Raw genomic sequence first — 14,193 nt, forward strand, 5'->3', positions numbered from 1 at the left:
TCATGGGAGTACCACAATGTTGTAGGGCTTCATTACTAAAGTAGTGATATCTTGAGATGCATCATGGGAATACCGCCATGTTGTAGGTCTTCATTACTAAAGTAGTGATATCTTGAGATGCATCATGGGAATACCGCCATGTTGTAGGTCTTCATTACTAAAGTAGTGATATCTTGAGATGCATCATGGGAATACCGCCATGTTGTAGGTCTTCATTACTAAAGTAGTGATATCTTGAGATGCATCATGGGAATACTGCCATGTTGTAGGTCTTCATTACTAAAGTAGTGATATCTTGTGATGCATCATGGGAGTACTGCCATGTTGTAGGGCTTTATTACTAAAGTAGTGATATCTTGAGATGCATCATGGGAATACCGCCATGTTGTAGGGCTTCATTACTAAAGTAGTGATATCTTGAGATGCATCATGGGAATACCGCCATGTTGTAGGTCTTCATTACTAAAGTAGTGATATCTTGAGATGCATCATGGGAGTACTGCCATGTTGTAGGGCTTTAGTACTAAAGTAGTGATATCTTGAGATGCATCATGGGAATACCGCCATGTTGTAGGTCTTCATTACTAAAGTAGTGATATCTTGAGATGCATCATGGGAATACCGCCATGTTGTAGGTCTTCATTACTAAAGTAGTGATATCTTGAGATGCATCATGGGAATACCGCCATGTTGTAGGTCTTCATTACTAAAGTAGTGATATCTTGTGATGCATCATGGGAGTACCACAATGTTGTAGGGCTTCATTACTAAAGTAGTGATATCTTGAGATGCATCATGGGAATACCGCCATGTTGTAGGTCTTCATTACTAAAGTAGTGATATCTTGAGATGCATCATGGGAATACCGCCATGTTGTAGGTCTTCATTACTAAAGTAGTGATATCTTGAGATGCATCATGGGAATACCGCCATGTTGTAGGTCTTCATTACTAAAGTAGTGATATCTTGAGATGCATCATGGGAATACTGCCATGTTGTAGGTCTTCATTACTAAAGTAGTGATATCTTGTGATGCATCATGGGAGTACTGCCATGTTGTAGGGCTTTATTACTAAAGTAGTGATATCTTGAGATGCATCATGGGAATACCGCCATGTTGTAGGGCTTCATTACTAAAGTAGTGATATCTTGAGATGCATCATGGGAATACCGCCATGTTGTAGGTCTTCATTACTAAAGTAGTGATATCTTGAGATGCATCATGGGAGTACTGCCATGTTGTAGGGCTTTAGTACTAAAGTAGTGATATCTTGAGATGCATCATGGGAATACCGCCATGTTGTAGGTCTTCATTACTAAAGTAGTGATATCTTGAGATGCATCATGGGAATACCGCCATGTTGTAGGTCTTCATTACTAAAGTAGTGATATCTTGAGATGCATCATGGGAATACCGCCATGTTGTAGGTCTTCATTACTAAAGTAGTGATATCTTGAGATGCATCATGGGAGTACTGCCATGTTGTAGGTCTTCATTACTAAAGTAGTGATATCTTGTGATGCATCATGGGAATACCAACATGTTGTAGGTCTTCATTACTAAAGTAGTGATATCTTGAGATGCATCATGGGAGTACTGCCATGTTGTAGGTCTTCATTACTAAAGTAGTGATATCTTGTGATGCATCATGGGAATACCGCCATGTTGTAGGTCTTCATTACTAAAGTAGTGATATCTTGAGATGCATCATGGGAGTACTGCCATGTTGTAGGTCTTCATTACTAAAGTAGTGATATCTTGTGATGCATCATGGGAATACCGCCATGTTGTAGGTCTTCATTACTAAAGTAGTGATATCTTGAGATGCATCATGGGAGTACTGCCATGTTGTAGGTCTTCATTACTAAAGTAGTGATATCTTGTGATGCATCATGGGAATACCGCCATGTTGTAGGTCTTCATTACTAAAGTAGTGATATCTTGAGATGCATCATGGGAGTACTGCCATGTTGTAGGTCTTCATTACTAAAGTAGTGATATCTTGTGATGCATCATGGGAATACCGCCATGTTGTAGGTCTTCATTACTAAAGTAGTGATATCTTGAGATGCATCATGGGAGTACAGCCATGTTGTAGGTCTTCATTACTAAAGTAGTGATATCTTGTGATGCATCATGGGAATACCGCCATGTTGTAGGTCTTCATTACTAAAGTAGTGATATCTTGAGATGCATCATGGAAGTACTGCCATGTTGTAGGTCTTCGTTACTAAAGTAGTGATATCTTGTGATGCATCATGGGAATACCGCCATGTTGTAGGTCTTCATTACTAAAGTAGTGATATCTTGAGATGCATCATGGGAGTACAGCCATGTTGTAGGTCTTCATTACTAAAGTAGTGATATCTTATGATGCATCATGGGAATACCGCCATGTTGTAGGTCTTCATTACTAAAGTAGTGATATCTTGTGATGCATCATGGGAATACCGCCATGTTGTAGGTCTTCATTACTAAAGTAGTGATATCTTGTGATGCATCATGGAATACCGCCATGTTGTAGGTCTTCATTACTAAAGTAGTGATATCTTGTGATGCATCATGGGAATACCGCCATGTTGTAGGTCTTCATTACTAAAGTAGTGATATCTTGTGATGCATCATGGGAATACCGCCATGTTGTAGGTCTTCATTACTAAAGTAGTGATATCTTGTGATGCATCATGGGAATACCGCCATGTTGTAGGTCTTCATTACTAAAGTAGTGATATCTTGTGATGCATCATGGGAATACCGCCATGTTGTAGGTCTTCATTACTAAAGTAGTGATATCTTAAGATGCATCATGGGAATACCGCCATGTTGTAGGTCTTCATTACTAAAGTAGTGATATCTTAAGATGCATCATGGGAATACCGCCATGTTGTAGGGCTTCATTACTAAAGTAGTGATATCTTGAGATGCATCATGGGAGTACCGCCATGTTGTAGGTCTTTATTACTAAAGTAGTGATATCTTTGTATATCTGACATGCCATGTTCAAACTTATATACATCTTGTCACACATACATACATTTATTTCATCATCAGATTCAAGATGGCTATTTTCATGTTAATAATTCATTGACATATAGCATTTCTAGCATTCTGGAACCAGATCTTGGTCATGTATAAATGGATTTTGTTCAAACTTGGTATATTCATTGGACATTATGGGACATTGATGCCACAGTCAGCTGGCGCACACGTGATAATAAAATAAATACGATATTTACTATATGGGGGCCGCCATCTTGAATGACGCATAAAATTAAATAAGAGACAAGTTGTGAAACGCGTTTTTCAGATTCCTACAAATCTGGACAAAAATACCAATCTTTCACAAAAATGCGATCCATTGAGGTTATATTAAGCCAACTGATAACAAAATTCGGCCGAATTTGGCGTTTTTGTGTGGAAAAATCTCTTGTATACGAACACCTAATTATGCGAAGAACCTAGAACATTAAGTCGGGGTATTTGAAACCAAAATTGTCATCTAAGCGCTAGGCCGTCGCTGATTGGCTGCTAAGCTGGAATGCCAATTTTTAGTTTTAAATACCCCGGCTTAGTGTTCTAGGTTCTTCGCGTAATTAGGTGTTCGTATGCAAGGGATTTTTCCACACAAAAATGACGAATTCGGTTGAATTTTGTTATCGGTTGGCTTAATATAACTCAAACGGACCGTATTTTTGTGAAAGATTGGTATTTTTGTCTTGATTTGTAGGAATCTGAAAAACGCGTTTCACAACTTGTCTCTTATTTAGTTTTATGCGTCATTCAAGATGGTGGCCCCCATTTAGTAAATATTGTCTTTACTTTATTATCACGTGTGCGCCAGCTGACTGTGCTTGATGCGCATCATTTTTAGTCCCCATTCGAACATAGTCGAAAACAGAGACTTGTGGATTGTGCCCTCGCGCGTCTGTGTGTCCGTACGTGCATGCATCCTGACCTGTATTTTAGACATGTTTTGATCAATTACATTCAAACTTCACACATACATCATACATAATATTATACATATGCACATCAATTTGTTTCACGATCTATTTCAAGATGGCTAAATGGTGGCCATTTTCCTACGTCATTTTGATTTTCAGATAAGATTCAAAATGGCTGACTGGTGGCCATTTTGTTTTAATGAATGTGGTTCTAGTGCCATATCTCTGACATGCTTTGACTGATTATATTCAAATTTTAAATATTCACTATACATCATCTCATACATATACAGATACATTGGTTTGATGATCTGATTCAAAATGGCTGAATGGTGGCCATTTTTGTGCTAACAAATCATCAAAATCATTTCTGGCATTCCGGAACTGGTTCTCGGTTGTGTATGGATGGATTTTCTTCTAACTTTGTACATACATCAGACATTATAGGTTCCTGATGGACGTCTCTTTGTTTTTCAGATCGGATTCAAAATGACCGAGTAGCAGTCATTTTGTTTTAATGAATGTGATACTGGTGCTATATCTTTGATATGCTTTGACTGATGTTCAAATTTTATATTTATTCTTTATACATCATGTCATAGATATACAGATGTATTGGTTTGACGATTCGATTTAAAATGGCCGACTAGTGGCTATTTGGTTTCAATTAATGCTGTTCCAGAGCAATATTTCTCAATATGAACAGCTACTTGTACTACTGTACTACTTTATTTTAGCTTGGAATTGATTTTCACTATTTTTGCTGAAGTAATGACTCAGTGAAAATAAAATCCAGCGAATATACCTTATTTCCTATACATGTATTTTACATTCAACTTGTCAAAAATCAGTGAAAATACATACAAAACACCCAAAAAGTCTTTTCAGGGAAAATTAATTCCAGCTAAAATTAAGTATTTTACAGTATATTACTATAAACAAAACTTAGATTTGATAACTAACAGGGACTGTACCATGCATGGCTTGTGTTTTTCAGATCAGATTCAAAATGGTTGACTGGCTGCCATTTTGTTTGAATAAATGCTGTTCCAGAGCAATATCTGTAGATAAAAGTAGTGATATCTTGAGATCATGTTATAATTTATCAAACTATCTTACATCTTTCCTGTAAGACAAACTATTATAACAAAATTATCTTCTCTATATTCTTGGGACATATTTTAATGGTGATTATTTTAACTCAACCATCGTAGGTCATGACCAGTTTAAATCAACTGCAATCAACATACCCTCTTGAAGAAGATGCATTCTCGCACCTGCTATACCGTACACGTGTACGTCAGCTTCTCAACAATGCTTACTACACTGCCCAGGTAATTACCATAATTATTAATTATTTAAATTAATTGATATCCACAGGTAGTGGAGAATTTAACACGTTTAATGGACCACAGTCTGCTTATCCAAGTAAATTGGGTTGAATTTATGTTAAATGAAGCAAAGGAAAGACTGTCGTCTCAGGCATTACCAGGTCACGCTGAGGTAGGATAGATCTTCACTCTCATCCAAGAAATAAATAGGGTTCGTCACATTTTTCACTGATCTGTTATCCATTTAGAGGAATTTGGTATTTTGCAAATATTTTATTTACAACGTTTGCTTTTACAGCTTATTATACAGTTACCATGTTTTTTATTAATTTTTTCAATGTCCAATTTTGTCTTGCCTATAATGAAATGAAATGAAAAGACAGGTATAAGTGTTGGCATCTGGCAACGGTATCATCGATATCGCTGTTAACAATTTTCTGTGTCAAGAATAACTAATTTTTCTCCAATCTTTTTTAACAGTTGTATATACTGTCAATAAATGTATAATCTTGGTGCAGTTCAATGTTTTTTGAGATATTGGTCAAATTTTTTTGGGACAGTGATAGTAATATTTTATTGCATCTTTAGAAAATTTCTATCAGTTGTTAGCAATAAATATATGAGTAACAAAAACTAAATAAAACTAAAAATTATGCAATTTCATTTCGTGTTGGGAAGCATCTGTTTACAAAACTTATAATGCTTATCATTTCCTTATCTCTGTAAATAGATATTTAAGTTTCTGGAATGAATTGGTGATTTTGACAGGGAGTGCAATATCTGTCAGGATTGTTATTCAATGTTAAATCCATAAAAACTTGTATATTGTTGATTTTTTTCCAATGTCATTGTTTTCCCAATTTTAACTATATTAGGTGTTGACAGTTTCGTTTTTGTTCTGTCTTTTCTTCATTAGGTTCAACTAAAGTGTCGAGAAGACAATAATGAAGTACAGTTTTCTGTGGGAATGATTATGAAACATAAGTTGTAAGTATAAAGTGCATTTAGTCCCTGTCAGCAACTATTAATTTTGAGCCATTTCTCAAACATGCTTTGCCTGATCACATTCAAACTTAACACACAGACCATATATTATGACTTGCATATTGCACATCAGTTTTTAAAATCATTTGATCAAGTATGCCTGACTGGTCATCAAAATTTCTAAATTCTGATACTTAAACAAGTCTTGGTAAAATGGCCGACTGGTGGCCATTTTGTGTTTATTCATGTCCATGCTGATTCCTCACTAACATATTGCCTAATTCAGTTGAAAGTTAGCACATAAATACTATACTCATAGGTAATGCCATAGATTGTGTTATTTCCTGAAATCACAGTCTGTATAAATGCATGAGAAATTATTTATAGCAGATAAACAGAATTATTCATTTTGGGTTACAGGTGCACATCATTTTAACAACTGTTTTTCTGAGATGACTTGCATGATTTCATTCAATGCTGGATTTTCGTTGCTGCTCGTGATGGAATTTTGCATTTAATAATAATAACAATAATAATAACTTTATTACACTACTAAAAAACCTTCAGAGGGTTTTTGTATGGTAAGGAACATAAATACATACAATACATAAGAGATAAAAATAAAATGTTAGTAAAATAAAAGAAAAAAAAAAAAAAATTAATTACTTTCTGTGGTTTTAAAAATTGTGCTCTTTAAGTATTTTTTAATACAGAATGAGGACTGAGCATTGTCAATGCTTGTTTATATTTGTCTCTGTAATTCTATCAGGCAAAATGGTGTGATTCTGATGACAGGTTCTACACAAAAGGGTGGAATTGGTTAGCATGTTTTTTTAACTACATTGTAGAACAGCATCCATCCATTGTTTGGTGTAACATAGAGCTCTATAGGTTATGAGGATATTCAAAAAGTAATCAGCACTCAGGAAGTACATGGTTACACATCAGTCATTACTCTTGCTATAATCTGTGTGCATACCTTGCAATATCAACTAGTGACAGCTGAAAATGCATACCCGAATGTTTATAAATGTCAAAAGTATTATGTATCACTGCAGGTCCTTCATCGTCAATATCCCATCCACCACTGCTCCACAAACCTGTCATTTGCCCATCACTGTCTTCATCACTCTTATTCAAAACATTCAATTGTTATGCTATTTATTGGCAGGAAGAATTTTTTGTGTTAAAGCGAGAGGGTCGTCATCTGTGTACGCGCGGGAATTGAGTCCCAAGCTACAATAACAACACATGCTAAAAATGCAAAGGATCATGGGTAGATGCTTGTTTGTAAACAATGACTCGCTATGACCATCTGACGCATGCGCAGGTGATGACTCCCTCGCTTTAAATAAATGTCACGTTAAGCGTCATACTGCTCTCTAGAGTTTAATATTGCAAATGCTTTTGTTTTCCTTTTTTATCAGATACAGCTATGTTTGTGTGATTTATGGCTGGGATTCTTTATGTAAAATGCCTGAGGATTGGATTATACAAATGGGTGTGTATAATCTACCAAAGAAGGAAAAACAGCCATTTTATAACGTCTTAGTGGAAGATGGAACAGACAGATATGCAGCTCAAGGTATATTGGCAGAAAAAAAAATAGTAAACTCTCTAAGCTCACAAATACGTTTTTTTTTGTATTTTTGGTACTGCCAAGATTATATTTTGTTGTATTCCTGTGATAACAATGTAATACTCCAGTCATATTTCTGCTTGTAGATTTAATTCAGTGAAAAAAGCTGAAATATCAGCAAAAAAACAAAAACACAAAAACATTTATGCCATCAAACATCTGTATATTCATTGTTGTTCAGTCACATAATTTAATTTCCATGACATACAATATTTTTACTTCATCTAATGTAAGCAAAGGAACATATTGTGTATCCACATAAAATATTCACTACATTTTTGGATATTTCCAAACAGGTTTTGACTGCTAAATTTGTTCTCACTATGTTTTATTGTGAAGAATGAAACATGAATTTGTCAAGATTCAGTAAAATGTGTTGAAGATACAAATTATACTTTTTAGTCCCCGTTCGGATGAAGTCCGAAAACGGGAACTATTAATTTGGGTTCTGTCCGTCCATGCGTCGTGTGTCCGTCTGGAGCCATTTCTCGGACACCTTTTGACCGATCTCGTTCAAACTTGGCATACAGACAATGTATTCATTCATCATTGTATGACCTACATATGCACACTAATTTTTGTTGTGATTCGATTAAATATGGCTGACTGGCAGCCATTTTGTCCCTCAAATTTGCTAAATTCTGATATTTAAACGTGTTAGGAACTGTTTCTCGGAGCTGAACAGGGTGATTTCAATCAAACTTTGTATGGTGATCATGTATATTGGGTTATAGGTGCACGTCACTTTTTTTTCGAGTTTCGGTCCAAGATGGCCAACTGGCAGCCATTTTGTTTTTTCCGTTTTTGTGCTGATTCCTCCATAAGATATGACCTGATTCAGTTCAAAGTTTGTACATAGGTACTATACTTTAGGATAACACAACTTCATGTTTTGTTTTGCGATTTGATCAAATTTGTTGAAATGGCGGACATTTTGTTTAATATCTTAAAATCACAGTCTGTAATGTGTCCGGAACAGTTTCTCAGAGCTAAACAGGGTGATTTCAATCAAACTTTGTATGGTGATCATGCATATTGAGTTACAGGTGCAAGTCACTTTTTTTTCGAGATTCGGTCCAAGATGGCTAACTGGCGGCCATTTAGTTTTTCTCCGTTTTCGTGCTGATTCCTCCATAAGATATGGCATGATTCAGTTCAAAGTTTAAGTTAAAAAAACATTGATCTTTCCTTTCTTCATGTCACTTGTACTGAACATTTACATCGACTACAGCTAATACTTAACGGGGAATATGCATTATCAATGCTTGTTGTATTTGTAGTCTTGATTTCAAAAACTTACAGGGTATCAAATTAAATTGACTCTTATGTGGTTGTCCCAACAGTAATTCTCAGTTTGGTTATGGCAGCCTCCTGTAAGTTGTTTTTAACAAGATTGTGATGCATAATTTTTTTGATATTACTCCAAGTAATATTTTTTTTTGTTCTTCTTCAGAAAATTTAGAGTTAGCAGAGGAGCCATACATGATATCTCACTCAAGTGTGGGGAAATACTTTGATTGTTTCACTGGCAGTTACTATGAAGCCAATGCAGAGCTCCTCAGACGATATCCACAAGATTTGACTGTTACAATAAATACTGTACAAGCCGCTTCTCAATAAATTCAGTGATTTTATAATATTTATTGTATTACCATGGTAACTGAAGGTAGGTCACTACAGTATTCCAACCTCTACATTGTCAAGAGTCTGTTTGTGACCAGGATTCAGAATTGTGTTACCATGGTAACTGAATGTAGGTGATGTCACTACACTCAGTATTTCAACCTCTTCATTGCCATGAGTTTGTTCGTGCCAAGGATTCTGAAATCTACAGTGTATTGTTTGATACATCTACAGAGAGGAATGATGTTTGAAGCTCCAACGATGCACAGATGATCTGACAAGACAAGACTTTGAGGAAACAAATAACAAACATATAGACCAATCTGCTTCAATATTTTCATATCATTCACTCAGGACTTTTTACTGTATCAAATACTTTTAATCATCAATGACTAGAATTAATTCAGGTCCTTCTACTTTTCTTACTCAAAATTCAATTGTGGGTTTCTGTGTCATATTTTTGTCAGAGTATGTACATTATGTAAAACCTGCAAGTACATTATTGGACTGTTTAAGTTAGATGGTAAGAACATACAATTCTAATGTAATGTCATGTGATAAGCTTAATAAACATTACCAGTAGGTACACAGGGACCCTGAGATTTTGGCCCCCCCATTCTTATTATTGTAAAAAAAAAAAGCTTATACATAATACAGATACCCCTGCACATTTTTATGAATTCTCTGTAATTTCCTTGCTACCAGAGTCCTAATAGACATAATTTCCTGTGGAAAATATTAAGTTTATTTCGTGAAAGATAACAAAATATGACTATCATTTAAGGATTTCTGGTATGAAATATCAATATTTCAACAATGACGATTCAGTTTAGGGGAACACTGAGTAAATAGGTACACAATGGGAGTCTGTGTGTATGTACGTATGTATGTCTGTCTGTCTGTCCCATTGATATCTCAAGAACCAATCACAACATTTCAATGAAACTTGGCAAATATATGCTCTGTGACAATGTGAAAACTTTCTGAGTTTTGGGTTAAAATCTGTGCACTCTAATTACCTATTTTGCATAATAATCATTAATTTTTTTGTATTTGCACAGATAGCTAATTATAATGTACATTTAATAAAAAAAAAATTCAACAATTATAGTATTTCAAAATAAATAAACAATGAAAAGATTACCGTATTGTTTGTGATTGTGTTATTGGTATTATAAGATGAACAATGGTGCATGAATGGTGAAATGATGTGAAATGTTTTCTGGGTGTCTATATTTTATGTTTTATATTGTTAAACAGTTATGGTGGTGGTTATAACAAGTCGACAATGGTTACCCGTTATAAAACAAGTTTTCTGAAAATTTGTTTTTTCTGCACTCATCCCTCTCCAAGTTTTTAAATGAGTTTTCCCTTGTATGCTAATGATTCTTCTTTTATGCCAATTTCCCCCCTATACGCTGTAATCATTAAGGTAGAAGCTTACCCAGAATCTGTTTATTTTGCAATATACTGTACTGTCAATATAAGAACATTTGGTGTCACTATTTTATGTTTTTGAGAAATTAATGTTATATTTTAGTGCATGACAGCCATTTTGTCGGTATTTTAATGCTTTTACTGTTGGTTCCTTTGGCAGAGATAATATACCATATCTCAAATTAAAAAAAAATTACACAACATGCCCAATGAGGTAATTTTTGGTATCCTGAAAATATGGGTTTAAAAAGAAACAAAAATAATAATTAATAATAACATTGTGTTCTATGGATTTGTTCTGAAATTAGCAAATTTTAAAAAACAATATACCAATTTTCTCAAAATATGGTACAGTATTACAGCAGAATGCCGTTTCAAGTTACTAGCAACTAGCACCTATCGCTCAGTACATACCGTACTAAACATTGTGTGATTTATGACAAACCACTGAATATTTCTCCATCTACAGTATCATTAAAATTCTAAATGGTATGTACACAAGTGTGCCCTCTAACAGGACTGATTTTGAATCAAAATGAAGCCCCCCTCCCCCAATCAAGTTGAGGTAGCTTGTTGGCTGCTGAGAAGGTCGGTCTACAGGAAAACAATTAAATTTTATGCAACTCAGAATTTTTAGCCAGTTTGCCGAACGCTTTAAACAAGTACAAAATTTGATTTGACAGGTTAAATTTCTACAAAAATCTGCCAGTTTTTGATTGAAAATTACCATTTTCACAAAATAATCAACAGAAAATAAACTATTTATGCATGAAGCTAGGCGTTTAGATGCCGCACACAAGCACTGGTTCGGGTCACACATGCAGTACAAGTTTACCGTACATTGATTTGACATAGTATTTACCATGCCGTTTATCCCCTATGTACAATTTTCTGTTGACGCACCATTGAATTAGCACAAGTAGTTGTGTAACAGCAAATCTTTGTGCTTCAATGGCACACCATATCGTCTTAGAGAGCACACTGGTGTACACAGTGGTAGTGACTTGTATACATGTACATGTACCTTGTCTTTACCGGGTGTCTGCTTATAAGCCTTGAACACTCATTGATCAATTCAAAACAAATTGTCATAATTTTAATTAATTGAGAGGTATTAGCTAAAATATATCACTACCTACTTTTGCCAGAAACAAAAGTTCTGCTTGATTTAATTCAAACAATATGACACATAAAATGTCTGCATTTAAAGAATTTTGTGATGTTTGAGATGAGGTATATTTCAATAAAATCCATCTTCAACTAGGGTTTAATTTTGTCATCAACGGTTAACTTCGACTGAGGTAAGTTTTTGCACATCGTTTACCTAAAATTGCCATTATCTGATGATACAGTTGTACTATATGTGTGTGTGTGCGTTATGTCAGATCCCTACGCCGTACTCTAATGTCATCATCTCAACTGTCCCTGTATCAGTCAGTGTCCATGTGGAAGCACATATTCATCACAATGAAGGTTGTCAAAGTATGCATGCTTTGTTATCAATGATGTATTGTACGTCAAACTGCCAATTATCAATGTTCTCAAGCCTCTGGAACCATATGTTTTTGTGGTAACCATGGCAACATTTATAGCAACCATGCAGAAAGTTGATGTTTTGAATTATTGAGTTGATGAGCGGAAAGATTTGTGAAAGGTAATCCACTGAGAGCACTCTCATCCCACCCACCATTTACCCCATTGTAAACAGACAATGGCATCCTTACTCATTTATTATCATGTATTGCAAGTAATGCCGTAGGACTTTAGCAATGCAGATACCGGTAGTTATGCCGTAAGGAGGCTGCTGATGTGGCGTAAATAAAATGTCTTAGCTGCATGCTGCTCCATTCTATCCTATCCTCATTTATTAATATTAACTTCTCTTCCATTCTTTTGTCTGTTCCTTTCCTTTAAATCTAGTTCCACATATGTAATTCACATATTCCCTTCCCTTCGGGTGACTTAAACCCTTCACATCCGGATTCAAGCCCTTCATACCCAGATTTTGACATCCAGATTTACAGGCGATAAGGCTTGACATATGGTCCCATGTGGCAAATACAAATGCATATAAAATGCATTAAAATGCCCAATACACAAATTTTGTATGTACGCTTATGACAACCTCAAATTAACCCATTTCATCGTAGTTGATATTCAACCTGACATTCCCAGCCTGATTTACACCTGTATTTAAACATTTCTGCACACACGTTCAATCTTTCACATTTATCTCCACTAAACAATCTCTAATTTTCATTTTTAAAAGCATTACAAATTTGTGATATTTTGCTCACTGAAAGGTTTCATCAAATAAATAACAAAATGTTACCTATAAACTTTAAACCGTTGTTTGGTGACCATTTTGTATTAGAAAATGAACAAAATGCATACAATAGAGGTTCATAATTAAAAAACCACATAGTTCATATTCTTTGTAATTTAAAATGACCAATCACAAAGTTTGAAAATTCTGTCCCTCAAGTGTGTTGACTGAGCAGACTGTCCTTTAGATACTGTTACCGAGGGCAACAGGATACGCCTCCAGTATATCTAATCATTTTGTATTTTCTACTCTTCCTGTTGCCTATAATTCATTACTGTATTGCTAACAGCTGTTAAGATAGATAAGTATATACCTTAGCCCTGGAAACAGATGATTTATTTTGAGTACTTTTGCTGTACTTAAGTTGCTACTTAAACAGAATTTTCAAACACAAAAATCAACAGCAAATTTTACTGTCCCAATTTTGAAAATAATCAACAAAATGCAACTTTTTAGATTAAAATGTCATCAGATCCAATTATAGGTGAATACAGCCTTAAAATGGTGACAAAGTACAACTGAGTAATGACTACATTCTTGTTAAAAGGTAAAACATACACACCAATCACCATATAGAACACTTGAGTCTCTCTTTATTTTTTTAAGAATTAGAAATATATCCAAGTAACTGAAAAACAAAATGTAATACTGTAAAATGACTAATTTTCACTGGGGTTAAATTTTGCTGGTTTACCATTTCAGGCATATTCAGTGGGTATTAAATTCACGGTTTCATCATTTAGATAATGTGTTCTATGCTAAATTTTACATATTCACTGGGTTTTAATTTAGCGCATTTTCCAGTCAGCAAAATTAAATCCAGTGAATAATTAATCCTTTTACAGTATGTGTTTTTTTTTGGTTTACATGTGTGCCACTCTTGATATGAATGAAAAGTAGCTTTTGAA

The 14,193-nt window shown here is 34.8% G+C and overlaps 1 protein-coding gene across 1 annotated transcript in view; it reads left to right on the top strand.

Annotated features, from left to right (window-relative positions):
- LOC100373758 (F-box only protein 21-like) overlaps nt 1–11,012 on the top strand; it is a 32,270-nt gene extending 21,258 nt beyond the window's left edge. The window contains exons 9-12 of the mRNA XM_085491627.1: nt 5,326–5,448; nt 6,193–6,263; nt 7,688–7,845; nt 9,353–11,012. Coding sequence (XP_085347753.1) covers nt 5,326–5,448; nt 6,193–6,263; nt 7,688–7,845; nt 9,353–9,519 — 519 coding nt within the window. The 3' untranslated portion in view covers nt 9,520–11,012. The remainder of the gene's footprint in view (nt 1–5,325; nt 5,449–6,192; nt 6,264–7,687; nt 7,846–9,352) is intronic.
- Nucleotides 11,013–14,193: the final 3,181 nt, after the last annotated feature.

The sequence above is a fragment of the Saccoglossus kowalevskii genome, chromosome 16, assembly GCF_978046115.1.
Source record: "Saccoglossus kowalevskii chromosome 16, keSacKowa6.1, whole genome shotgun sequence".
NCBI lineage: Eukaryota > Metazoa > Hemichordata > Enteropneusta > Harrimaniidae > Saccoglossus > Saccoglossus kowalevskii.